Below are 25,565 nucleotides of genomic sequence, written 5' to 3'. Positions count from 1 at the left end.
TTCATAGCCATGCCGTTGTGCGTTCTGAAGCATCAAAGACCTTTTGAATGGGCCCTGGTGAAGGAGGAATATCTCCCAGGAAGTGTAGCTACTGACAAAATCTAGCAGTCCCTGTGGGGAAGTGGGGATTCCATGGCTCTGCCCATTAGGTGATCTATAAAAGCCCACTCAAGGGCCTGAATATGGCCTGTGGGACCTCTAATGCCTGGTCCTCACCCCACATGGCCACTGGTAGGTCATAAACCCAGGCCAGTAACAAGACTTGGGAGTCCAAAGGATTACTACCTTAGTTTCAGGCCCTGTAATTTGTTTTTTGTTTTTTGTTTTTTTGTTTTTTTTTTTTTAGTAATTTGTTTTCAGATTTACTTTTATTTTATTTTATTTTATTTATGAAATTTATTGACAAATTGGTTTCCATACAACACCCAGTGCTCATCCCAAAAGGTGCCCTCCTCAATACCCATCACCCACCCTCTCCTCCCTCCCACCCCCCATCAACCCTCAGTTTGTTCTCAGTTTTTAACAGTCTCTTATGCTTTGGCTCTCTCCCAATCCAACCTCTTTTTTTTTTTTTTTTCCTTCCCCTCCCTCATGGGTTGCTGTTAAGTTTCTCAGGATCCACATAAGAGTGAAACCATATGGTATCTGTCTTTCTCTGTATGGCTTATTTCACTTAGCATCACACTCTCCAGTTCCATCCACGTTGCTACAAAAGGCCATATTTCATTTTTTCTCATTGCCACGTAATATTCCATTGTGTATATAAACCACAATTTCTTTATCCATTCATCAGTTGATGGACTTTTAGGCTCTTCCCATAATTTGGCTATTGTTGAGAGTGCTGCTATGAACATTGGGGTACAAGTGGCCCTATGCATCAGTACTCCTGTATCCCTTGGATAAATTCCTAGCAGTGCTATTGCTGGGTCATAGGGTAGGTCTATTTTTAATTTTCTGAGGAACCTCCACACTGCTTTCCAGAGTGGCTGCACCAATTTGCATTCCCAGCAACAGTGCAAGAGGGTTCCCATTTCTCCACATCCTCTCCAGCATCTATAGTCTCCTGATTTGTTCATTTTGGCCACTCTGACTGGCGTGAGGTGATACCTGAGTGTGGTTTTGATTTGTATTTCCCTGATAAGGAGCGACGCTGAACATCTTGTCATGTGTCAGGCCCTGTAATTTGAATCAGTAATTGGCAATTCTGGATTGGTAGATGTTTTCCCCAAGATGGCAGCACGCCTAGTCGTGGACATTTACTGTTGTCTTGGGCTCCTGTCTATTTAGGACCTTTAAAATGTCTATTAGCTACTGATGATGTTTGTGGGTGACAGTGGGGTTTGTGGGGGCCAGAGCCAACGACCAGGACAGAATTCTTGAAGACATCTTTGGTGCAAAAGGTGAATTCTTGAAGACGTCTTTGGTGCAAAAGGTGATTTTATTAAAGCACAGGGACAGGACCCGTGGGCAAGGAAGAGCTGCCCGGGGACCCTGAGGAGAGACTGGTTATATACTATGGAGTCGGGGGGAGATAAAGTCCAGGGGAAGTTTCCAATGAGACTTTCATATGCTAAAGAAGACTCCAGGATAGTGGAGGCCTAGTTACGGTCAGGCTAAGGTTGTTTTTTCCCCTAGCCAAGTATTAGCATTAAGATAGCAGAGAGTTGCTGGAGAAACATCTTGCTCTGCCTGCCTCAAGTATTTGTCAATGGGCTGCAGGTTATAAGGAAATTTAATTTTATCTGCCGTTTCCTTCTGCCTTTGTTTCCCACATTAGCTACTATTTGGGATAGCAGGGTTCCCAAGCTCAACAAGTGTCAACAGAGGCTTGCCATCCCTTGTATGGGATTTCACCAGGGAATGCAATGTGATGGCTAGTTAGCAGAACTCAATGTTCTTTATTCCCCCACCTGGTTTCCACTACTTTGCTTTTGTTAACTTTAGTATAGAGTTTACTTTTGTAGAAGCAAATCCTGCCATTTGTGAGCCTGGAGGACATTATGCTAAATGAAATCAGCCAGATATAGAAAGACAAATACTTCATTATCTCACTTACATACGGAGTCTACGAAAGTAGAACTCATGAAAGCAGAGAGTAGAATGGCTGTTACCAGGGGCTGGGCGGCGAGAGAAATGGGAACATGTTGGTCAAAGGGTACAAACTTGCACTTGAAGTTTGAAACTTCAAACTTCAAACTAGGGTTTCAATTTGTACTTGAAAATTATACCACAATAAAGCTGGAAAAAAGGAAGTTTATTTTTAAAAATTTGTTAATGTTTATTCATTTTTGAGAGACAGAGTGTGAGTGGAGGAGGGGCAGAGAGAAAGGGAGGCCCAGAATCTGAAGCAGGCTGAGCTGTCAGCACAGAGCCCAACGCGGGGCTCGAACTTGTGAACGGCGACATCATGACCTGAGCTGAAGTTGGACGCTCAACTGACTGAGCCACCCAGGCATCCTAGAAATTTGCTTTTGTGATGAGTGCTTATTATTTCAAGAAAGCTCTGTTAGTAACTGAGTTAGTTGGGAAAACTGTTGTACCAAGAATCCAGGGAAGGCCTTCAGTGAGACTGCCTTTAGGCTGTGCAGAGCAGGGGCAGGTCTGGGACAAGATGGGATGGAAGTGAGCCTTCCCTGCATTCTCTGGGGACTTTCTCCTAGGCTCTTAGCCTCAGCACCACCACATCGTCTGGGTTGTGCCTCCTTTTGGTAACCTTTCCCTTCAAGAGTGGGTGGGGGTGGGGCAGATGGGGACAAAGTCTCAGCTGCTGCTTAAAGCACCCCAGACAATTAACGGGCAGCTCCAGCTGGTGTCTTGAAAAATGGATTGAAATCCTACACCATTTTTTCTTACGATTGAATTGATTTTGGCATCCACTTCTGGAGTTACTCTAGTTTTTAAGAAAATGTTCATCTGCAATGTCAAGGACCACTCGGGCACAGCAGGTTGTGTAATGCAGGTCAGGACCAGGGACAGCTCCAGAGCCTGCTACAGTGGGGAGGCTAGCTTCTGAGAAGCCCGTCTATGGACACCATCTTGCACCCCGAGAGGATTTCTCAATGAGTATAAGTCTTCTCTGAGCAAGCTCAAGGAGCCCTTGGCCCACCCTGAAAGAAAAGGGATGAGGGAGATGTCTTCTGCTCTGATCATGAATCTTTAGACTGTGCAAAGATTATGCTGGTGGTCAACAAAGCATGAATTCTGAGTGCATTTGACAATACTGTCTCAGACACTCTTCCTTCACCTCTATGCTTCATTTCAGGCTCCACTCTTTCAAACTCTGGCTTCCAACCATCTTTGCTTTTCCAGGCTCGACTTGTAGGACTCCCTTAGATAATGGCTTATGGTCATTATCTTTTCCTTCCTACTTTTTGTTACTATAGATAACATCTGGCCAGGTGCCATCCTCAATAGGCTCCTCGCAGTGTTGCTTTGCCAACACTCTGTCCAGGCTTGTCAGGACTGCCCCACGGGGAGGTGTGGGGCAGAGGGGGTCAGCTTAGGCCAGGAAAGCGTTTGCAGGTGAGGAGGTGATGATGGTGAACTAAATGCCACCAGCAATCTCCAATCTTTCCTGAGATGGGAGACTGAGCAGCTTCCACTCAAGAGACTTGAGGGCAGCAGGCTACCAGGAAGACCAGAATCCAATTAACGAATATGGTGCTGAGGTATTTTGCAAGGACTCCGATGATACAGGCTAGTTCGTCTAGGACATCATGGAGGATCAAGAAGGCATGGTGGGGGGCGCCTGGGGGGCGCAGTCGGTTAAGCGTCCGACTTCAGCCAGGTCACGATCTCGCGGTCCGTGGGTTCGAGCCCCGCGTCAGGCTCTGGGCTGATGGCTCAGAGCCTGGAGCCTGCTTCCGATTCTGTGTCTCCCTCTCTCTCGGCCCCTCCCCCGTTCGTGCTCTGTCTCTCTCTGTCCCAAAAATAAATAAACGTTGAAAAAAAAAATTAAAAAATAAAAAAAGAAGGCATGGTGGAGGACCTTAATGATCAGCACTGGGAGCATGGACAGGAAGGGCACCGATAATCATCTGGGGTAGCATCTGGGTAGACAGTGGATGACAACAGCATGAAAGGCTTGGCAGGACTGGCTGGTATAGATGGGGATGTCAGATAATACTAAGGCCTTGAGGAAGCCAATGGCCCTGGTGAAAAGTTACCTTCAGCAGGGGACTATGTAATCTTGGAGGCTTCAGTCTCCAAGGGTCAGAACTGGAGACAGACATAGTAAGTATAAGGCAAGACCAATTTTTTAAGAGGTTTTTGCTCTGGTGATGGGGAGAGGGTGTCGGACATCACTCAGGACACTCATCGTGAAATAGGCCGATCTGCACTGCGTACAGCCCAATGAGGAATCCTCCCCATTGCACTGTAGAAAAGAGGAAAAGAAACAATTCCAAGAAGGTCAACGGCAAGAGGAATTATCCTCCTACACATCTACAAGCTGGAAACTGGCTACATCCCAGAGACGCAACATTTCCCCACTAGGTCGTTTTGTTCTTCTGTGGAGTTACTTGCCTGAGCAAATGAGTTGGAGGTCTCCGAGGGGACTGGCCTCCATCTGTTGCTTCTATGTATTTTAAAAGGGACATCGATGATGGGTAGACTGGGCTCTCTCTCATCCCTGGAGACAAAGCTGAAGTATTCTTATCCCAGCCCTCTGCTCTCAGGTTTTCCTATCTAGAAGGGTTCAAGACCTTTTGGCTTTGGTTTGATTTTCTAACCTTACCTATCATATTTTTTTTTTAACTAATGAAACTCCTTCTTCAAGTCATAGCTAACAAAGAATCATAATACATGAAACAAAAAAAAAAACCTCCGAATTTTATTAGCATGTATTTATTTTATAACTTCACATTTATAACATTTTACTTTGTATATTGTCAATAATCGAGAACAATGAGGCGATTTTTATGACTACAAGAAACCATGAAATCAGGGTGCACTGGATGACAAATGTTATCACTTTGGTGAGCAGTATTAAAAAAAATTATAACTTAGGACGAAATGATCACCAATGGTAACTTTAAAAAAAAAATGCTTTTCTTACAATCTCAGGATATTCTTCAGTTAAAGTTAGCCACAAATCAGAAAGAATAATTTATTGTTTCAAAGTCAAATCACTAACAATAGTCTTTAACAATGGCTGGAATACTTATCACAAAGATAACAGACAGCAAGCACTCAAACGTAGCTAAAATGGTTCCTAATGCAATGTCGTCACAACTGACTGACAGATTCCGTACTGACTTGTTACGGCACAACTCTTAGAATAAAGAGAGCATGCATTGAACAGACAGGAAGTATCATGAAAATCATGGGTCTTAACGCATTAAAGGCTTTCTGTGTTCCAGACATCATGCTAAGTGATTCAAAGGCATTATGTCATCTGAGCCTAACGACAACCCTATTCTATTATTTTCCCATTTTCCTGATGAGGAAACTGATGTTCAGAGAAGGTGAGCAATTGTTCTTTGTATACAAAAAGCTATCGTGATGCTAGAGATCAACTAGCATTTTTTTTTAACGTTTATTTATTTTTGAGACAGACAGAGACAGAGCATGAACGGGGGAGGGGCAGAGAGAGAGGGAGACACAGAATCCGAAACAGGCTCCAGGCTCTGAGCTGTCAGCACAGAGCCCGACGCGGGGCTCGAACTCACGGACCGCGAGATCGTGACCTGAGCCGAAGTCGGACGCCTAACCGACTGAGCCACCCAGGCGCCCCAAGATCAACTAGCATTTAACGGAATGGTGCTCATTTATGCTCTACTGGGGCACACTACGTCACGGGACATGCATGGACGTGACTTAAACACCTGTGAGGTGCCATCACTTCCTTAATCTATGAACGCTTAAGGGAAGTCCAGCTATGTGCTCAGATGTCACAAGGGGACCTTACTTCCATGGTCTGCACAAAATGAGTCCATCTGGAAACAGAAGTGAGCCCGTGGCTGGGTGCCAGTGTGTGAACATTTGGGTATCAACACACTTGAGTCTACCTGTTTTCTAGTAGAGCTCGGGAGAGTTTAAAGTACATGTTAAAGGTGGACAGGCTGAAAAATCTCTGCAGAACCGTAGAGCACAATTTGAAAGCCACCATCACAGCGGATAGAGGGTTAGCAAGAGGCAGAGAGTTCCGGACTTGTGGCTCGGCTCTACCACTGCTTAGCGTTTCGATCCTGAGAACCCCACTCGACTCATCTGAGCTTCATTTTCTTTCTCTTTCAGAAAGAGCAAAATTATACCATAAGGGGTTCCCGGGCACATTAAATGAGATGTGTGTAAACCAGCTGGCACATAATAGACCCTCAATAAATACAGGCTCCTTTCCCCTCCCCTTTCCCTTTGGTCGCCCCTAAAAATCTTTTCCAACCAGAATGGTCTGCTCGCTGAATCCAAACGCGGCCTGCACACCCTCCCTCGCAGGCAGCCTTCCTGTAGTGTCTGCCCTTTCTCGAAAGTGCTTCTCTCACACCGTAGCTCTCTCTCTTGAAGGCAGGGATTGGGCTGAGTTGTCTGTGTCTTGAGGGCCTAACACAGTGCCTGGAACCGGCCATCCGACACGCGGCAGAGAAGTGGAGGAGTGCTTCCCGAGCGAAGAAAGAAAGACACATAGCAGTGGGGGTGGCCGTATTCATTTGGTAGTGGCACTTCCACAGGTGTCGTGACTGACACCCGGGATTATCTAGCGTCTCACATGCCGAGGCCACGTCCTCGGTGAGCCGGTGAGCTTGCTCCGAGAGCACGGCCCAGGCTTGCGGGGTTACGATTCTCACCTCCGTGAAGAGTGCCTCACACCGCTGGCTACTCAGAGGGGATGTGCTGATTTGAGGAAGGAACACAGCCGAGGAGTCAAAGGGGTTAGAGGTTAAACAGATTACAAAAGGTGTCTTTTTCCTGCATCACTTCTTTCTTCTGCGGTATGGGTGCACGACTTTGGTCTATTTGGGAAACGGGAAGTGTCGCGGGTTCCTTCAGGCTTCCTATTCCTTACTTGGAACTTCGTCCTTTATTAATAATCTACGTAGGGCCCAAGAAACTCTCTGGTATTTTTTCTTAGAAAGAAGAATCAAGACCTGGCGCCGAGGCCTCGGACAAAAATAGCCACGTGGTCTCAGCGGGGTACAGCAAACCTCCCCGGGGCACACTGGCTGTGGGTCCCGCCCTGAGATGGTTTTTAGTCCTCTGCCTCGTTATCCCAGGGGCCATAGCCATCCCCTTCATCTGGCTCTTCAATATTCTCGTTTTCAAAAGAGGCCTCTTCCTCCTCTTCCTCACGGATCACCTTCATTAACTCGAGGAAGCTGGGAGGCGGCCCTTGATCTTTGAGTTCTCTCAGCCTGCACCAAAGGACTTCGCTGAGGCTGGCCCCGGCCATGACCTGCTCCAGGCGGACCTGATCTGCGATATTCCTGGGGATGGCGCGTTTCTCCACGGCGCGCCGGAGCAGGGTTTCTAACCGCAACACGTAGGCCGAGACCTTCTCCCCCTCCTCCTGATACGTCTTCAGGTATTTCACCTGGGAGGTCCTGCGGCTCTCCAGGCTTCCAAACACTTGCTTAAACGCCTCCAAACACTCTTCCACGCTTATGGCTGCATTGTCTGCCTGTACTATATGCATGAGGTCCAGGGCAGGGCCACGCAGGCTTTCCGTCAACCACCTTTTCTTTTCTGCCTCTGCTACCGGCCACTCTTTGACGATCTCAGTGGCCTGTTCCAACCAGATTTCAAAGGGCTCTTCCTCTGGGGCGGGCACGGCGCTCCCCGAGAATATTCTCAGTTTCCGGTATCTCATGGGGAGCAGGGGCTGAGGGGCATGAGCTATCGCCTGTCCCAACACGTGAGCCAGTAACTCTGGGGACACGCAGGGCACCGTGGCTGGAGACAACCCCTCGTGCCCGAGGGCTCGGAACATACCGGAGACTGTCTGCCCCTCTTTTTCCAGAAAGAGGTTCAGTCGTTCCAGAAATTCAGTGTCCTGGTTAGGGGTCTTAAAGATCACTTTCCAGACACCCCCCTTTCCCTGAACCTCACTGGGGATCACCGAGACATCAGTATCCTCCATAAGCTCTAGTAAGACAGCATTGGCATTGTCCTGCTTCCTGAATATTTTGCCGAGCAGCCTATACCTGCCCAGAGACTTTAAAGTCTCCTGGAGAACCCCTTGAATCTCAGCCTCATCACAGTCCACTGGTATCCCCAGAACCATCAGCGATTTCTGATCATCCACGCTCATTATCCTGCACCAGTCCTCTAACAGTCCCAGCGCCATCGTCCGAGTATTTGCTCCAACTCTGTGGGTACCGATTAGTTTGTGGTGTGGACAGGCACTGCCTATCAGGACTCAGAATATCCTGGCTCAGCCCCTGAACTTGCACCCCACCAGGGAATGGGTCCCAGGCCACTCCAACAGCGGCCCCAAAGTCTTCTGGACCAATCACCCTTACTTGCCCGGGGGCAAGAACTCAGCTAGGACAGCATCACTGCCTGTGGCTCTGCAGTCCGGTGGCCGCTGATGCTCTCCCCGACGCTGGCAGCCACACGGTGGCACTGACCCTTCTCCGACTGCCCGAGGCACCTGCAAGAGCTGCTTTTGTGACTCCCCCAGTTTCTGCTGCCTCTCCTCACCTCTCCTTTTGCTAGCTAGCGGGGTAAGGCCTCCACTCTGGCACCCAGAACTCCCGGAGAGAAGTGTCACAGCAGGCTTGGACTCCTAGTGAAACAATGGTCAGTTTTACCACACAGCCCTCTCTTTCCCAGGAAGCACTGCGCTTTGGTTCAGGACAGAAGTGGGGGGAGACCAGGGGTTCCGTCTCATGTTGGATTTGCACGTGTCCCACTCTGTCAGACCTCTTCTTTGCTTAGAGTTCTCTTGGGGACCCTCCCACGTCTGGCTCCCCCACCTTCCGCTCATCAGTCATGCCAATTAACGTCTGAGCCCCGGTTATGGGTGGACGGGACTCAAGATTTTCCCCATGTGAAAAATGAAATCAGATGTGAACAGATACCTGTTCAGGCGCTCCAACTGTCCTGTGAGAGTCACCAGCTTATTTATTCAGCTTCCAGAAAAGGAAGATGTCACCCAGCTCCACGCAATGGATGTGTTTGGGTCTTTCTTAGCTCCGGCCAAGCCAAGCTCCCCTGTTACACATAAATAATAATAGTATTTATTTATGGCTTGATAATATCCAGTGATGAGGGCCGTTAAAATGATTTAAAAACATGACACGCCTTTACAATTTAATTAAATCTACCAAACCATATTGAGTTGGTGCATTCCTTTGATTTAACATCCAATTATTTAAAATCAAGCTAGAAATCACTCAAACATTAAAAGCCAATTTAATATAGGTGTAACAATATAACATGTACTACACTTTAACATAACATAATAATATAGGTATACCAATTTAGGTCCAGCAATCTAAAACAAAACAAAACAAAACAAAACAAAACAAAACAAAATCTCAGGACCAAATAAGTTAAGCTTGGAATTATGAATCCATTCTTTTTTGTTAGGTCTGGGCAGGCCTCGCAAATGCACAACGAGGTGTTTCTTTTGCTGTGAATGGTAAAAATGCTTCCTAGCATTTACGCCTGAATGAGTCATTTGAGTACAAGGTAAGAGAGGAAGCACATCTGTGGACAGTGGTGGACACCGGGTGACGTAAAAACAAAAGAGTTCCTACCGTCTCCCAGTTACTGCCGTGGAGTGTGTGTTAATGGGCTACGAATATGCTTCTGTCGGCCTGAAGAATCCCCCTCAGTCCAAACGGGGTCCATATGCCACAGATGCCAGCCTACAGCTTTAATGTCAACTGCTCCTGCTGCAGGCACGTTTTCTAAGACCTTCTGGAAGGTGCCAAAGGGGCAGGAGCACAAACCCTGGATTCCGCTCTCAGCCAGCAGCCCCAGGGATCGGAGCCCAGGGGTTTCTCCGTGCCACCCCTTCCCTTCTAAGATATGGGGGTAACCTTCCTCCTGTTTTAATGTTGAGAGGAAACATGAGATGTAAAAAGGGAGGAAGACACATCCCAAGGTCTACATAATAGAGGTCATGCTGAGGTTAGGCTACCTTTGGGTGGCTTCTTCTTCCAAAGGCAATCTTTACCTGCAATGGAAATAATCGGACATGAGAAAAATGTAAAACTCTTGCATTTTCTCAAGTAAAGATGGGATAAGTTGGAAAAGGAATCAGCTTTTCTGCTGTAATTCTTGGCTCATTTAGATAGTGACCTTGGTCAAAGCACCCCAATCTCTCTAAGTCTGGTTCCTGCTCCGGAAATCGGTCACGAGTCATAGGTCTGCCCTGGGTAGGCAATGATGTCATTCTTGTGGAAGCAGTTCATTCAAATGCGAAGCACATCTGATGCAAAGTCCAAAGGCCCGCCTCTGGTTCCCTCAGCAACCCCCCCGCCCCACCCCCAGACATTCCTCTCCTCCCTCAGTCTCCAGTTCTCAGCTGGGGCCACCTTCCCACCTGCCATGATGGGCTCATCTTCAAACTGTGATTGATTGCCCTCCAAATTTAACTCCATTCACCGAAGTATCCCTCACGATTTGGGGGGAGGGTATCCGTACTGAATCGTGCCAGGGACAAGGGCTGATGATGAGGATAGAGCCTTGGTCACCCTGCTCTGAGCGATAGTCTTGTGGTAGAAACAGCTTCTCCTAGCCCAAACCCACCCTAGTTACTGAGCATGCCCAGATTTCCGTCTCCAGCCACCAAGGGTTGGGCATCATTTCTGCAGGATTTTGCCACTGTGGAAAGAGGGGGCGGGGCTGTAATCGACCAGGGGCAGGGATTGGTACGTGGAAGGGACGTGGGGACAGAAATAAGCAATAAAAGACTCTCAGAGACCGTGTTACCGGCATAAATCAAAATGCCCCTTATCTGCCCACCAACCCAGTAGCTGTGGATGGTTTAGCCTCACATACATACCAAGTCCCACACACCCTTTCCCGGTGGGGCGTCTCACAACTCAAGCCATGACCACAGACAGGACCCCATCTCCTACTCTACCACCGAATTCGCGCGCGCGCAATTTACATCCCAGGCACTTGGCGTCTGGCAACCCGGGAAACCCCGCGGCTGTGGCGCAGTGCGCAACGAGGGCGGGGGATCTAGGTGGGGCGTGCAGGGCGCCCAGAAGGGCTGGGGATTTGGGGGAGTGGGATTCAATCCTGGCCCCCCCCTTTTTTTTTTGGCGGGGAAGGCGGGGCAGACAATACCAAATCAAGACTCTTCTGGCACTGCTTGGTCTTGGCGCAGTGGCGCAGTTAAGAGACGTGACACCTCCGGGCAATATAGCAGGTCTCTACCCTTTCTTACTTCAAGTCGCCGTTCGGTGCCCGAATTTGCAGAATGCACTTTTTGCTACAGTCCCAGACCACACACCTAAGTCTTTATTCCCCCCTCTCCTTTGCTACGCCCCTCTGCATTTCTCCCCGCCCGCTAGCGCCCCCCCTCCCACCACTGTGGGCGCAGCGAGAACCTTCTCGTTTCAATCTCTGCCCACAGCAGCCCACCACAAGGCCCGTGGGTGAACAAGGTTTGGTGCCCCCTGCCTCGTAAGGCCTCCACCTCTCCAAACGGTCTGCGCCATCCCTTCCCCATCGTCAGTGCTGCCCCTTTCCCTCCTCCTGGGTGTCCAGGCGTCAGCCGGTTGGTCCCTGTTGCTCCATCCATTAGCTCACACCCTCGCTGAGGGGTGGGGGTCCTCCCTCGGGTGGGCCCTCGCACCTGGCCCACCTCTGCAATGCGGTGGGGGAGAGGGTCCTGGGCCAGGCAGGTGGGGGCGACGGGCGTGGAGTCCAGAGGCCGCGCCCCCGGCCTTCGCCCCTGCGTGCCCTGCCCCATACTTACCCTGGCGCAGAGATCGGTCAGCCGACCCTCCGCTCCGCATCCATTAGCGGGTGGTCTGGCCGCTTCACTTCCGGAGCGCGGGGCTCTAGGCGGCGGGGCCTTCCCCTCACTACCCGGAGCTCGGCTCCCCTCCCCTCCCCTGCGCCGCGCCCCGCCCCCGCCCCGCCCGCGCCTCCCTCCTCCCGCCGCTGCCGGGAACTGGCAGCCTCTCCGCTCCCGCTGCCGCAGCGGCCGCCCTCCCAGACCCAACTTTGCTGGTCGCTGGAGCCGGAGCGGCGGCGGGGGGCGTGGGCAGGGAGGGGAGAAAGCGGGGTCAGAGGGAGGGACCGGGAGGGGTGGGTCGCTCGCTCGCTCGCCAGCCCTCCTTCCTTTCTGTACACCTTGCGGCAGGCAGAGAGCGGCAGCCGCGGCAGCAGCCAGGGGGTTTGTGCACAGAGAGAGGCCGACTTAGGGACCGGCAGACGGACGGACGGACAGAGCGGACCCTCCCCGAGCTCCCGCGCCATGGCCGAGAGGAAGCAATCCGGGAAGGCGGCAGAGGACGAAGAAGTCCCTGCCTTTTTTAAAAACCTGGGCTCAGGCAGCCCTAAGCCCCGGCAGAAATTCTGTGGCATGTTCTGCCCGGTGGAAGGGTCCTCCGAGAACAAGACCATCGATTTCGACTCGTTGTCCGTGGGCCGGGGCTCGGGGCAGGTGGTGGCTCAGCAGCGGGACGTCGCCCACTTGGGCCCGGACCCGCAGCCGCCGTACTCCCGGCAGGGCCGGCGCGCCGGCGGGGAGCCATCTGTTGAATCGAGCCGGAAGGTGGAGATCCGGCGGGCCTCGGGCAAGGAAGCCCTGCAGAACATCTACGACCAGGTTGGTATGGGGGGTGGGGGGTGTTTGAGACTCAGGACCAGACGCGGGGATCGCCCCTCCTTCGCCCCCTTTCCAGCTCGGTGGAGAACCGGGCATCCCAGCGTGCCCACCGTCCTGCCTCGCAGGAATATTGCATCCTTGAATCTGTACATGCACCCCGCCCTACTTGCCCCTTCTCGGTGCAGGGTGCCCAGAGGCTCGGGCTCGGCCGTGGGCGGCTGTGCGCCCACAAAGGCTGCCCGCGCCTCCCTCGGCCTGGGAGGTGGGGGGCGGGGGTAAAATATGAACCGATCCCGGGTTGGGGGGCGCATGGTAGTGGGGGGAGGGAGGCATGAACCGATTCCATTCTTCTTAAATCCTTCCGGGCGGCTTCCGATTGCAGTTGTGGCTGGGTGCCCCACCCTTTTTTGATGCATCTCGGAGCGTGCAGTGGAGGGTTCGCGTGCAGGCCCGAAAGCTCCCCGGGGTTCGGGAGGGGCGGGGGCTTCGACAGCCTCTCCCCGCCTCGCCCTGCTCGCTCTCGCACCGTCTCTTCGGCGCCCTCGGTGCTCCAGTCCTGAGCTCGGAGGCCAGGACCATGGTCAGCGCCTCCGCGCTCCGCCTGGGAGGATCTCACCGCCCTGACTCCTGCTCGCCGCGTGAAAAGGGGGAGGTTGTGGAGTCACCCAAGGAAACTGAGACGCTCGTAAATAGCCCATGTGGAGAACAAAGTTCCGCTAAGTATCTCAGCAAGGGCTTCTCAGAGCGCATCCCCCACCCCCGCCGCTATTTGGGAGGTGCTTTGGGGATGGAGACTTAGTGGATTATGTTCAAAGGGTGAAAAGAAAAGAAAAGGGAAAAAAATCCCTCAACAGTTTGAATAGATTGCCAAAGATGCATTAGACCCCCTATACGTGTTAATGGAGAAACAAAGAAGACCAATTTGGCAAAATATAGAAAATATTCGTTATCTCTGGCAATTATGAACAGTGTGCATTTTAAGCACTGTAGTCTCCTGGCACCACATTTTTTTCTTTATCAGGGTGACCTTCACACTTGTGCATTTCCCCCCCACATCCTTAATTTCTCAAGCGATAAATTCCAGTGTGAAATGTTTCAACACTTGTTTGCTGTTTCTCTCCCATGCCCACTGGTGAAGATGAGAAATCAGTCAGTGATTGATTACTGAATACCTATTGTGTGCCTTGCCTTTTGGGGCAGGGAGAATGTTAGCTATAAAAAGTTCAAGGTGATTTCTTCTTAAGGGGCTTTCAGAGTCATTGGGAGTGGTCTATGCATATTCACTGAGCAATTCCACAAGCATTTACTTGATATTCAGGTTGTGTGCTGACGGTGAACGCATGGAGAACAATTAAGAGTTGGAGATAATGGCCAGAACGTTTCCTGACCTAGCACAGCATTTTGCAGCTTTTGACATTTATTGTACCAGTTCTAGGAAAGATAAGCCATTTACTGTCATTTTCAAAAGGTGGGGCAATTAATTACTTGAGTCCTCCTCCCTCGGCTCTGTCCTCTGATATCCATATTTCACTATGAGTCAACCTGAAGCACTTAATCCAAATAACTCACTTGAATCCCAGTGATCAGACAACTGAAGCAAAAGTTTCGAATAATGTAAGTTATGCTGAAAGGTGAGTGAGTGTGAAATTCTTTTCCATGTGAATACATTGGATGAGAGCCAAACCATGATCATAATGCATAAAACATGGTTGTGTGAGTATTCTAATCTTCAACAAGTTGTGCTGGTAATTCTAATGTTCTAAAGGGAGCAGAAAAATGCCTTGAGATAAGGGAGGGATTATTTAAAAAAATGGCTGATTAGGGGGCAGAGGTTGAGAATGGCCATCCTTATAATGATGGCAGTGAATTAAAACCCACGTTTGAAAGGCAAAGTTTCACTGGGTTGAATAACACATCTCTTTTCTTGTCCATTTAGAACCCTAGATGTTTGATTATGAGCTTCTTGTTTGAACACTCCCTGATTTTATGTTGATTTTATTTGTTTTTAAGAGAGAGAGAGCACAAGCGTGTGTGTGTGTGTGTGTGTGTGTGTGTGTGTGTGTGTGTAGCACAGAGAGAGGGAGACACAGAATCTGAAGCAGGCTCTAGGCTCTGAGCTGTCAGCACAGAGCCCGAAGCGGGGCTCGAACTTGTGATCATGACCTGAGCCGAAGTTGGACACTTAACCGACTGAGCCACCCAAGTGCCCCAAACACTTCCTGACTTTAGTAAAAATTCAGAATTGTAAACCTAGTGTGCATGGAAGAGGAGATTCGAAGAGGACATACCCAATCAAGACCCCAGCCACTTTTGGCCTCTGCAAACCCACATTTGCTTTAGTTGCCCAGTTTTTAGCAACAGAGGGTGATTCTGGCTTTTTTTTTTTTTTTTTTTTTTTTTGTGCAGCTTCTCCTGAATTTTCACTCAGTCTTTCCTTATCACATAAGGGATTATTTTCACTCATGATTAAGAGCACTTACCAGGATCAGTACTAACAGTGGTTGAATATTTCATGTCTATATAAGAGAGAAAAGGGGTGTGTGTGTGTGTGTGTGTGTGTGTATGTAATAATGGTGATTTTAAAAGCACTGTTGGGCCCACGATTTTGATTGACTTGAGTAGTCATCACTTAATGTTCAGCTAATGAGCAACGTGACTGCCAGCATCTCAGTGCATTCCTGTCTGAAGCCCTGGCACACAGAGAGGAGGAGAGTGAGTGGACCCCGGGGCCCCTGACTTGCATCCACCCTCCTCCCCTGAATCTGCATTTATAAGGTATTGTTAATGTATGGTTGGTTAGAAGTGGCTTTGCCCACCTGTCACACTAGGGACACTGTTGTTCCCCTAGCAAGGTTTTGGGAAATGAGGGAACAGACGGCCCTCGCCCAGATGCCATGTGGCTTGTGGGAGATGAGTGTCTGCGTTCGCATTTAGAGGTGTTAGCAGGTAAGCCCCAGAAAAAAATGGGTGTGGCTTTGGCTGGGATGTTAGGTCTTGGTGAAGGGTAGGAGCCTGTGTAGTGAATACGAGTGAGGAAAGCTACCTCTTTACTCTCTTTTCCTTTGTGTCCTTGGGGAGGTCCATGTTGGGCTCCAATGAGGTTCAATTGATTAGCACCTATGAAGGACTCTGAGCCTCTTGGAAGAGAGAGAAGGGCAGTGTTGGTCTAATTCCTCCTCGCCAGTGCCCAGGGGTCCCTCAGTCTCCTCCCTTCCTCTTAAGAATCCCCTCTATTCCACCTCAGACACAGTTTAACCAAGGCTGCTGGATGGTGAGCCTCCCTTCCAAAGGAGCTCCCAGGCCCTTCTTTCTGCGGCAAACCCATGTGGACTAGAGTGGCTGGGGAATGATTCTCCATTTCTCCAGGGCAGATGCCAGTGAGTGAACTATGTAAGAGTGCTGCTGAACTTGACAAAATTCCCATCTATGAAATGTTTCTGATATTCCCTTTCATTGGGTGTCCCTCTGTCTCCTCTCCCCAGGTTGATTAGCTTCAAGCCCTGGGTGCCCCTCTGCTGCCCTCTTATTGTTTTTTTTTTTTTTTGCTGCCCTCTTATTGTTCAATGCCGTTGTTCCCCCATTCTGATGGTGACGCCCATTCTGGATCTTTCTTCCTCCAACCAACGGGTTCTGAAATCACTCTTCTCCTTTGCCCTCTCTTCTCTCATTCAAAAATCCCTTCCTCATGTTTATCTTAGAGAGAAATCCCAAAGATGAACGCTTCCATCTGTTATGTGAATGACTGATAACATAAGTTGTCCTCAGAGATACTTGTTTGGTAATAGACTAGCCCGTTCAATGAAATGAACATATAGGTAGCCAAATATATGGTAAAGATTTGGCTGGAAGCCAAGAACAAGGGCATTCATTGATACTTTCGAGGTCACATTGTGTCAAAAGAGCAACACAAATAGGAATATTTGTTCAGGATTCCAAAAGCCCAAGACCCATCTGGCATTAAAGGGAGAGGAGTGCTTGGGGAAGAGAAGGATATGGTGAGAATTCACACTTATTGGTTGCCCTTGAGTTGCCAAGTGATTATTGAACTAATCATGTAACTAGTTAAACTAAAAAAATAATTGTGGGTGTGCTTGGGTGGCTTAGTTGATGAAGTGTCTGGTTCTTGATCTCAGCTCAGGTCTTGATTCCAGGGTCATGAGTTCAAGCCCTGCATTGGGCTACATGTGGGGGTGGAGCCTACTTAAAATAACATAAAATAAAATAAAATAAAATAAAATAAAGTCAAATAGTGGTGCAATACATATAACATAAAATGTATCTTAATCATTTTTAAATAGACAATTCAATAGTATAAATACACTCATGTTTTGTGCAACCAGTCTACAGAACTTTTCATTTTGCAAAACCGAAACTCTGCACCCATTAAACAATAACTCCCCATTCCTTCTGCCCCCAGCCCCTGACAACCTCCATTTTACTTTCTGTGTCTGTAAGTTAGGCGACTTTAGATACCTCGTGTAAGTGGCATCATACAGTTTTGTCTTCTTGTGACTGGCTTCTTTCACTTAGCTTAATGTCCTCAAGGTTAAATCTAGTTATAGCACGTGCCAGGATGTCTTTCTTTTTTTAAGGCTGAGTAATATTCCTATAGTTAAATTTTAATAAGTCATTGATGACTGAAAAGTTGTTGCTCAATTAATAGATCTGCAGTGAATTAATTGTGGAAGGAAGCAAGAAAGGTTATATCGAAGATGATGTATTCGATATTCCCTTTCATTGTGTGTGCAGTGTGGGGTCCACGACCTGAATAAAACTCCCACCAGCTAAACAGCCTCTATCATACTTCTCTCCCTTGTAGCTCAAGGGTGGAGAGGGAAATTGCTGCCATTGAACCTCCAGTGACAACATCTGGTTGAATGTCGCATGGTTCACAAACTCGCGGGCTGTGGAAATCAGGAATGGGCTGGGCATTTTCCTACCCTTGGTAAAGATGGGCCAGTTATTCTTGCGGGTCCTTTGGTGCTAGTGTTCCTCTCTTCTTCCTTGAGAAGAAGGGAGCGTCAGAACTGATCATGGAGAGGGGGGCGCCTGGGTGGCTCAGTCGGTTGAGCCTCTGACTTCAGTTCAGGTTATGATCTCAAGGTTGGTGAGTTCGAGCCCCGCGTTGGGCTCTGTGCTGACAGCTCGGAGCCTGGAGCCTGCTTCGGATTCTGTGTCTCCCTCTCTCTCTCTGCCTCTCCCCCGCTCGCGCTCTGTCTCTCCAAATAAATAAACATTTAAAAATTTAAAAGAATTGACCGTGGATTTGAATGTATACTGCCAGTGAATGTCAGAGCCTGAGAGAGACTTAGTGCAATCGCCTCGTTCTAGCAGTGGAGAAAGCGATGCCCAGAGAAATTGTGCTTCACCCCACGGAATTCGGGTGGTGTTTTCAGGGTTAGGATGGAGACCTGTCACTGCCCAGTCCCACTGCAGTCCTGTACCAGTAAAACCTTGTTATTTCGGTAGCGTTGTGTAATTCCAGAATGTACATTTACTTTCTAGATCTTATATTTTAGAATGTGTAGAATGCATATGATTTTAACACTTGCCTCAACACGTTCTGATATGAGCATTTTCCTTTTCTGTAAATAAGGACACTGAGATTTAGTGATGTTTACTGACCAATCCCAAGGGCTTGACCTAGGACCTGAACCAAGGTTTCCTGACTCAGTCCCATACTTCTCGCAATTCACCATTCTGTGGTTTCACTCCACTGCCAGAGAGAGTGAGCTTAAAGGTGCATTTAAATTTTGCAGGCAAAATATTTCATATCCCATTACACTTAATATGTTCTATAGGGTAGGCCCTGTGCCAAATGTTTGATGTGTGCAATCTTATTAATCCTAAGGTAACTAAGGAGGCACTACAGTTACCCTTATTTGGCAAAAGAAATGCCTGAAGGTGAGGGGCGCCTGGGTGGCGCAGTCGGTTAAGCGTCCGACTTCAGCCAGGTCACGATCTCGCACTCCGTGAGTTCGAGCCCCGCGTCAGGCTCTGGGCTGATGGCTCGGAGCCTGGAGCCTGTTTCCGATTCTGTGTCTCCCTCTCTCTCTGCCCCTCCCCCGTTCATGCTCTGCCTCTCTCTGTCCCAAAAATAAATAAACGTTGAAAAAAAAATTTTTAAAGAAATGCCTGAAGGTGAAAGAAACTTGCAAAGCAACTAGCTAACTAACCAAGCCAGAGGCAGGGTTTGAACCAGGTCTATGTGACTAAATAGCCTTTGTTTTTATTGTTGTTGTTTTAGTGTTTATTTATTTATTTATTTATTGAGAGAGGGAGGGAGGGGCAGAGAGAGAGAGAGAGAGAGAGGGAGAGAGAATCCCAAGCAGGCCCCACACTGTCAGTGAGAAGCCCGACGTGGGGCTTGAACTCCCGAACCGTGAGATCATGACCTGAGCAGAAACCAAGAGTCAGATGCTTAACCGACTGAGCCATCCAGGCGCCCCATGAATTGCTTTCTCTATAATTATTCTTTACTTATTTTATCTCCAAAGAATCAATTATTACAAAATAGTTCTCAGCGCTTACCTTTTTGCTTGTTTTCTGTGTTACAGTGTACTCTTTCAGGCCCTTTATAAAAAGGACTATTGATCTGGCTTCATGAATGTGTCCCAAACTGCTGCTGTCCCGTCCATCATTTTTTTTTTTTTTAAACACAAGAAATGTCTTCAAATATCATGGGGACACAGGCCAACTCTGACGGCCAAAATGACATGCTTTGCTAAGATTAGAGCAATGTGATGATTTTTCCACTTGATGTGAATCATGAACCACAAGCAAATAATGAGGGGACCATCAACAGAAGCATTGGCAGGTGGGCTGATGGGTACTTGAGTTCGGTGGGCTGCAGCCTGTGGCAAAGGCTGGTGGCATAGGCCACGAGCTGCACAGAAATGCAGTGCCTTGAAAGGGAACCAACCGCCTGGCCTTGAAGGTGGCTTGGGGTTTTTTTTTTTTTTTGAGACATACATAGACAGCTTGCCTGGTCTCTGAGTTCCAGGCGGCTCTCTGGTGGAAAGACCTTGGAACTAGGAGCCAGGAAGCCCAGCTTGCGGTCCTGTCCCTGTTGCCGCTTGCCCAGTCACCTAACCTGAGCTGTCATCAGGCGGCGCCTTAATCTCCAAGGCTCCCCTCTCATTTCCACTGTAGGCTCTGAAAGCTACGCTGTCCCTGGCTGTTTGTTCTTCCTTCTGCTCTTTCTTTCTGCCTTTCTTTCTTCCTCCCTCCCTCCCTCCCTCCTCCTTCTCTCTCTCTCCGTCCCTCCCAACCTTCCTTCCTTCCTTCTTTCCTGTTTTTTTCAAGATTGAGGTAAAATTCATATAACATAAAATTCTCACTTAAACCGTTTCAGTCTACAATTCAATGACTTCTAGTACATTCACGATACTGTGCGACCGTCTGATTCCAGAACATTTTCTCGGTCCAAGAGGAAACCCCATATCCATTAAGCAGTCACTTGTCATTACCCTCTCACCCCAGCCTGGAGCGACCACAAATCTACATTCGGTCTCCATGCAACTGCCAGTTCTGGACATTTTGCATAAATGGAATCATACAACATGTGGCCTTTTGGTGTCTGGCTTTTTTCACTTAGTGTCACATTCTCCAGGTTCATCTAGCCCGTGGTGTGTCAGTCCCTCGTTCTTTTTCGTCACTGAACAATCAGTGTTCCGTTGTTTGGGTGGGTATCGTATTTGTCCATTCACCAGTATTTTTTTATTTTTTTTTTTTATTTAAAAATTTTTTTTCAACGTTTATTTATTTTTTGGGGACAGAGAGAGACAGAGCATGAACGGGGGAGGGGCAGAGAGAGAGGGAGACACAGAATCGAAAACAGGCTCCAGGCTCTGAGCCATCAGCCCAGAGCCCGACGCGGGGCTCGAACTCACGGACCGTGAGATCGTGACCTGAGCTGAAGTCGGACGCTTAACCGACTGCGCCACCCAGGCGCCCCCATTCACCAGTTTAGAGACATTTGGGTGGTTTCCACTTTCTGGCTTTTGAATAATTTTTTTTTTTTTTAAAGGAAGCTCTGTGCCCGACATGGGACTTGAACTCACGACCCCGAGATCAAGAGTCGCATGCTCCACTGAGTGAGCCACCGGGCACCCTTCCACATTGTGGCTTTTACGTATAACACCGCTCTTGCCATTCTTCTACAAGTGTTTGTTTACACATATGTTTTTAGTTCTTTTAGGTCTATACCTCCGAGTGGAATTACGAGATCATGTGGTAATTTTATGTTCCGCTTTCTGAGGGGCTGCCAAACTGCTTTCCACAATTTTACTACCACTTTCCATTCCCAGCAACAACGTACCAGGGTTCCAATTTTGTTCCGCACATCCTCCACAACACTGGTTATTTCCCTCCACCCGTTTTTTAAATTCTAGCCATCCTGGTGGGTGTGAGGGGGTATCTCATTGTGGTTTTGATTTGCATTTCCCTCTAATGACTAACAACTTGAGCAGCTTTTCATTTGCTTGTTCATTTGCATACCTTCTTTGGAAAAATGTCTGTTCAAATTCTTTGGCACTTTTAAAAGATTGAGTTGTTTGTCTTTTTGTTGTTGTAGGAGTTCCTTTTTTTTTTTTTTTTAATATATTCTCTTTAAGTAATCTCTACCCCCAACGTAGGGCTTGAACTCGCAACCCCAAGATCAAGGGTCACACGCTGTACCAACGGAGCCAGCCAGGCGCTGCTAGGAGTTCTTTATATATTCTGGATATTTGCCCCTTTTCAGATATATAATTTGCAAACATTTTCTCCCATTCTGTGGGTGGTTTTGTTACTTTCTTCATATGTGTCCTTTGAGGCACAGAAATTTTTGATTTTTTTTTCAACGTTTTTTTTTTTTAATTATTTTTTTTTAATTTTTGGGACAGAGAGAGACAGAGCATGAACAGGGGAGGGGCAGAGAGAGAGGGAGACACAGAATCGGAAACAGGCTCCAGGCTCTGAGCCATCAGCCCAGAGCCCGACGCGGGGCTGGAACTCACGGACCGCGAGATCGTGACCTGGCTGAAGTCGGACGCTTAACCGACTGCGCCACCCAGGCACCCCAGAAATTTTTGATTTTAATGAAGTCCGATTTATCTGTCTTTTCTTTTGTTGCTTATGCTTTTGGTGTTTTATTATTCCCCACTGTTCTCAAAACTGCTGGATCAACTAAAGTCCAGCAAAGAAGTTCCAGGGCCTCATTTCTTAAAATGATAATCGCATAACTGAATCCTGTTGCTTTATGAGAGCTTTGAAAAATTCATTTAGAATAGATTTGCGATAGGTCAATATTGTTAAGTGTTTTGTGTGCTGCCTACGTCTGATCTTTCTATTTCATGATCCTGTTCATATAAAGAAATTTCTTTTCGGTGTGTGTATCACAATGTATTTGGTATTTTGTGTGTGTGTGTGTGTGTGTATGTATATGTATATATATATAATGAATACATATGTATATTTACGCACACACACACATATATATGTATGCATACACACATATATGTATATACACACAACATACATATACACACATACATACATGCATATATAAACACACATGGATATATACACATACATACATATATACACATACTTGTATATATACATGCATACATTCATATATACATACAAACATATACATACATACATATACACACATACACACACCACACACATACATATATACACACATGTACGTACACATACACACATACGCACATAAATATGTGCACATACAAATACATGCATATACACGCAACATACATAAACATACATGCATGCACACAGATACATATATATACACGCACATGTATACACATACACACATGTATATACACATATACACATACACACAACACACATACATACAGGTATATGCACACATATACATATATACACAGAACACACATATATATACACACATACATACACATGTATATACATACACACATGTATACACACATGCATACACACATACACAATATATATGCATACATACACACAACGCACATGTGCACAGACATTCATGTACATATATGTGAACACATGCCTATATGCACAAACATGTATACACATACATATGTGTATACACCCATACACAGACACGTACATATATACACACACGCATGTATACACACATACATGTATATATGTATACACATACATGTATGTACATGCCTACACATGTGTATACACAGGTACGCATACACGCATGCACATATACACATGCACACACATGTATACTCAACACACACATACACGCACATATATGTATATACAGCATGCACACACACATGCATGTACATATATGAAGTTATAAGCTTGTTTTCCAAACCACTGATTTGGAAGCAGCAGGGATGTGTTGAGGAGGGCAGTGACTAATAAGCTGAATTTAGGAAAAAATAAATTTGAGAAATGAATTGGATTCACTGTTTATTTTGTTTAATTTGGTTTTTTTTTAGAAATGACATGACAAAGTGCTATGTTTATTGTGGATGACAGGGATAAGCAAATTTTTTTTAAAAATAAAGAAATCCTTGATAATCTAATTATTTAGAAAGAACTATTGATAATATTTTGCTATAATTTTTTTCCAGTCTTTAAACTCCCACCAAAAATGAATGGAGAATACTGTTTTTCAGCATTTCTGACATCACTGGGTATTATTTTTATACACATTTCCCAAATTTATAGGTGACAAGTGGTATCCTGCTTTTTTGCCAATTTTCCTATTAACAGTATTCATATTTTAAACATTGAAATTAAATAAATTCTATAAAAATTCTACATTAGAATGTATCCACTTTAAGGCCAACTTGTTACAAATTTTTTCCCCCAGTTTGCATGTGATTTTTCATGGCCTTTATATTTTGACATCCAAATTTAAATTTTGAAGTTAAATCAGTTCATCTTTTCTGATGTGTTTCTGCCTTACCAGGTTATTAGTAATTCTCTTCTAAAACCTTTTTGGATTCTGTGCTTATTTATATTTAAATCTTGCCATTAATTTTTGTCTACAACTTGAAATAAGGTATTACTTAATTTTCCAAATAGTTAGCCTGTTATCCTAATGGCGTTAGTGAATAATTGATGTTTCTCTATTTGTTGTATACTCAACCTTTTATGTGTGTCTGGATATGGGTTTTGGCTTCCTGGGATTTCATTGATCTGCCTTACTAATGTAGTGGTTCAATAGTGCTTTAGTTACTGTTGCTTTTAATTGAATATTTTTACTTTTTAAAAAAAAATTTTGCCACCATTCAACTGTATTTTCCATTCAAGATATTTTCAGTTACAGAAACCTAATACGATTTTTTACCAGAATTATATGAAAGTTATATAGCCAACGACAAGAAATATTCAATTTTAGGATAGTAAGCCTTTCTACCAAAGTTTATAGTGTGGTCTTGCCATTTTTCTCAGGTATTTTGTTCTGTTTTCTTTGAAACTTTTCGTTACATTTATTCCCAGACGCTTTGTTGCTATTGTGAATATAACTGCAATTATATTGTATAGTTTACATTCTGAGTGACTCTTGAGTTTTATATTGATTGATAACAGAGTGCCTTATTCAACTTGCTCTTGGTTCTAATACTTTTCAATTGATTCTTTTGGAACGGTTTTATTATCCAATATTACTTTCAAGTCTTTTTTCCACTGCCTTTACTTACTGTTTCTCTTTTGTGTCTGACTACATTGGTTAGAGCTTCTAGAGCAATGTTGGATAATGGTGGCAATATTAGAGTTCCTGTTTGGTTTCTGATTTTATTTATTTTTAAAATATTTATTTATTTTGAGAGAGAGGGTGAACAGGTTGGGTTGAGGGAGGCGGGGAGGGCAAAGAGAGAGGGAGACAGGAGACAAGGAATCCCAAGCAGGCCGCTCGTGTTCAGCACAGAGCCAGATGCGGGCCTCAAACTCAGAAACCACGAGATCATGACCTGAACCAGAATCGAGATTCAGACATTCAACCAGCCGAGCCACCCAGCAGCCCCTGATTTCTGATTTTAATGAGAAGGCTTCTTGACCTTCACTATTGTTTGAGAGAGATACTTTCTGTCCTGTTAAATAATCATTGAATTCCTACTTGAGCGTACTGGTAATGACCTTCAGTCAGCGACTGCCAGGAACATACCTGTTGGGTTTATTACCTGCTGTAGCCCGGCAGAGCCGGCAGGCATCTCTGTAAGACAGGTATTTGGAAGAGATGTGGGTTTCAGGGGGTTATTTGGGGGAGGGTCCAAGGAAGTGAGGATTCCCTCTGGGCTGGGGCTGCCAAAAAGGAGGGCGATTCTATGATTTGTTATCTCAGTAAATCTTGCCTATACAAGGACAGATTGATTAGACAGAGGCCGAGCCGTGATTGGTAAAGAAGCAGCAGGCACTCACAGTAGTTAGAATAGGGGGATTTGGGCACTTTCTGACTTAGACAACGTTTATATTTTATCAGGCGTGTTTATGGAGGGGTCCTGTTTTTGTCGTGATCCGTCATGGTCACTGAGTGGCCTTGTCTGATGTTAATGCTCTGTGAAGTTCACGTTCAACAGGAGAGCACTCAGGCCTCACTGTGAGTGCCAGGCCCAGCTCTCGGCTGCTATTTTCTGTTTCTCCATATACTGTCAAAACCAGGGTTTAATGTGATAGATCGTATCCCGTAGTGTTTCCTGTCTGTTTCTGTTTCAGCAGTATTTTCCTACCCTGTGTGGAAGATGCCAAATAGTTTTTTGAATGTTCCCCCTCATGATCAACCTTGTATCTCTTGTTCTGTAATAATTTTTGGTAAGCTTGCTGTGTTCTTTTTTTTTTTTTTTTCTTTTGTATTTACCTTCAATTA

General features: G+C 46.5%; 2 protein-coding genes across 3 annotated transcripts in view; one reads left to right on the top strand and one right to left on the bottom strand.

Annotated features, from left to right (window-relative positions):
* Positions 1-5,651: 5,651 nt before the first annotated feature.
* Positions 5,652-12,004, bottom strand: PNMA2 (PNMA family member 2). 2 transcript variants are annotated; one of them, XM_043561301.1, is made up of 5 exons: positions 11,876-12,004; positions 10,085-10,120; positions 9,699-9,990; positions 9,018-9,150; positions 5,652-8,722 (listed from the first exon to the last, which is right to left on the bottom strand). In XM_043561301.1, exon 5 carries the CDS (start codon positions 8,279-8,281, stop codon positions 7,187-7,189), a length of 1,095 nt encoding a protein of 364 aa, XP_043417236.1. In that variant the 5' UTR covers positions 8,282-8,722; positions 9,018-9,150; positions 9,699-9,990; positions 10,085-10,120; positions 11,876-12,004; the 3' UTR covers positions 5,652-7,186. The 2 variants fall into 2 exon arrangements, with proteins under 2 accessions (XP_043417236.1, XP_043417229.1); XM_043561294.1 differs by lacking the exon at positions 9,699-9,990.
* A 231-nt stretch (positions 12,005-12,235) lies between these two features.
* DPYSL2 (dihydropyrimidinase like 2) overlaps positions 12,236-25,565 on the top strand; it is a 133,086-nt gene continuing 119,756 nt past the window's right edge. Inside the window, exon 1 of the mRNA XM_043561272.1 lies at positions 12,236-12,733. Within this exon, the coding sequence (XP_043417207.1) occupies positions 12,380-12,733 (354 nt within the window). The 5' untranslated portion in view covers positions 12,236-12,379. The remainder of the gene's footprint in view (positions 12,734-25,565) is intronic.

This window comes from Prionailurus bengalensis, chromosome B1, assembly GCF_016509475.1.
Source record: "Prionailurus bengalensis isolate Pbe53 chromosome B1, Fcat_Pben_1.1_paternal_pri, whole genome shotgun sequence".
NCBI lineage: Eukaryota > Metazoa > Chordata > Mammalia > Carnivora > Felidae > Prionailurus > Prionailurus bengalensis.
The sequence above is the reverse complement of the archived record's forward strand: the minus strand, read 5'-3'. Positions and strand labels throughout refer to the sequence as shown.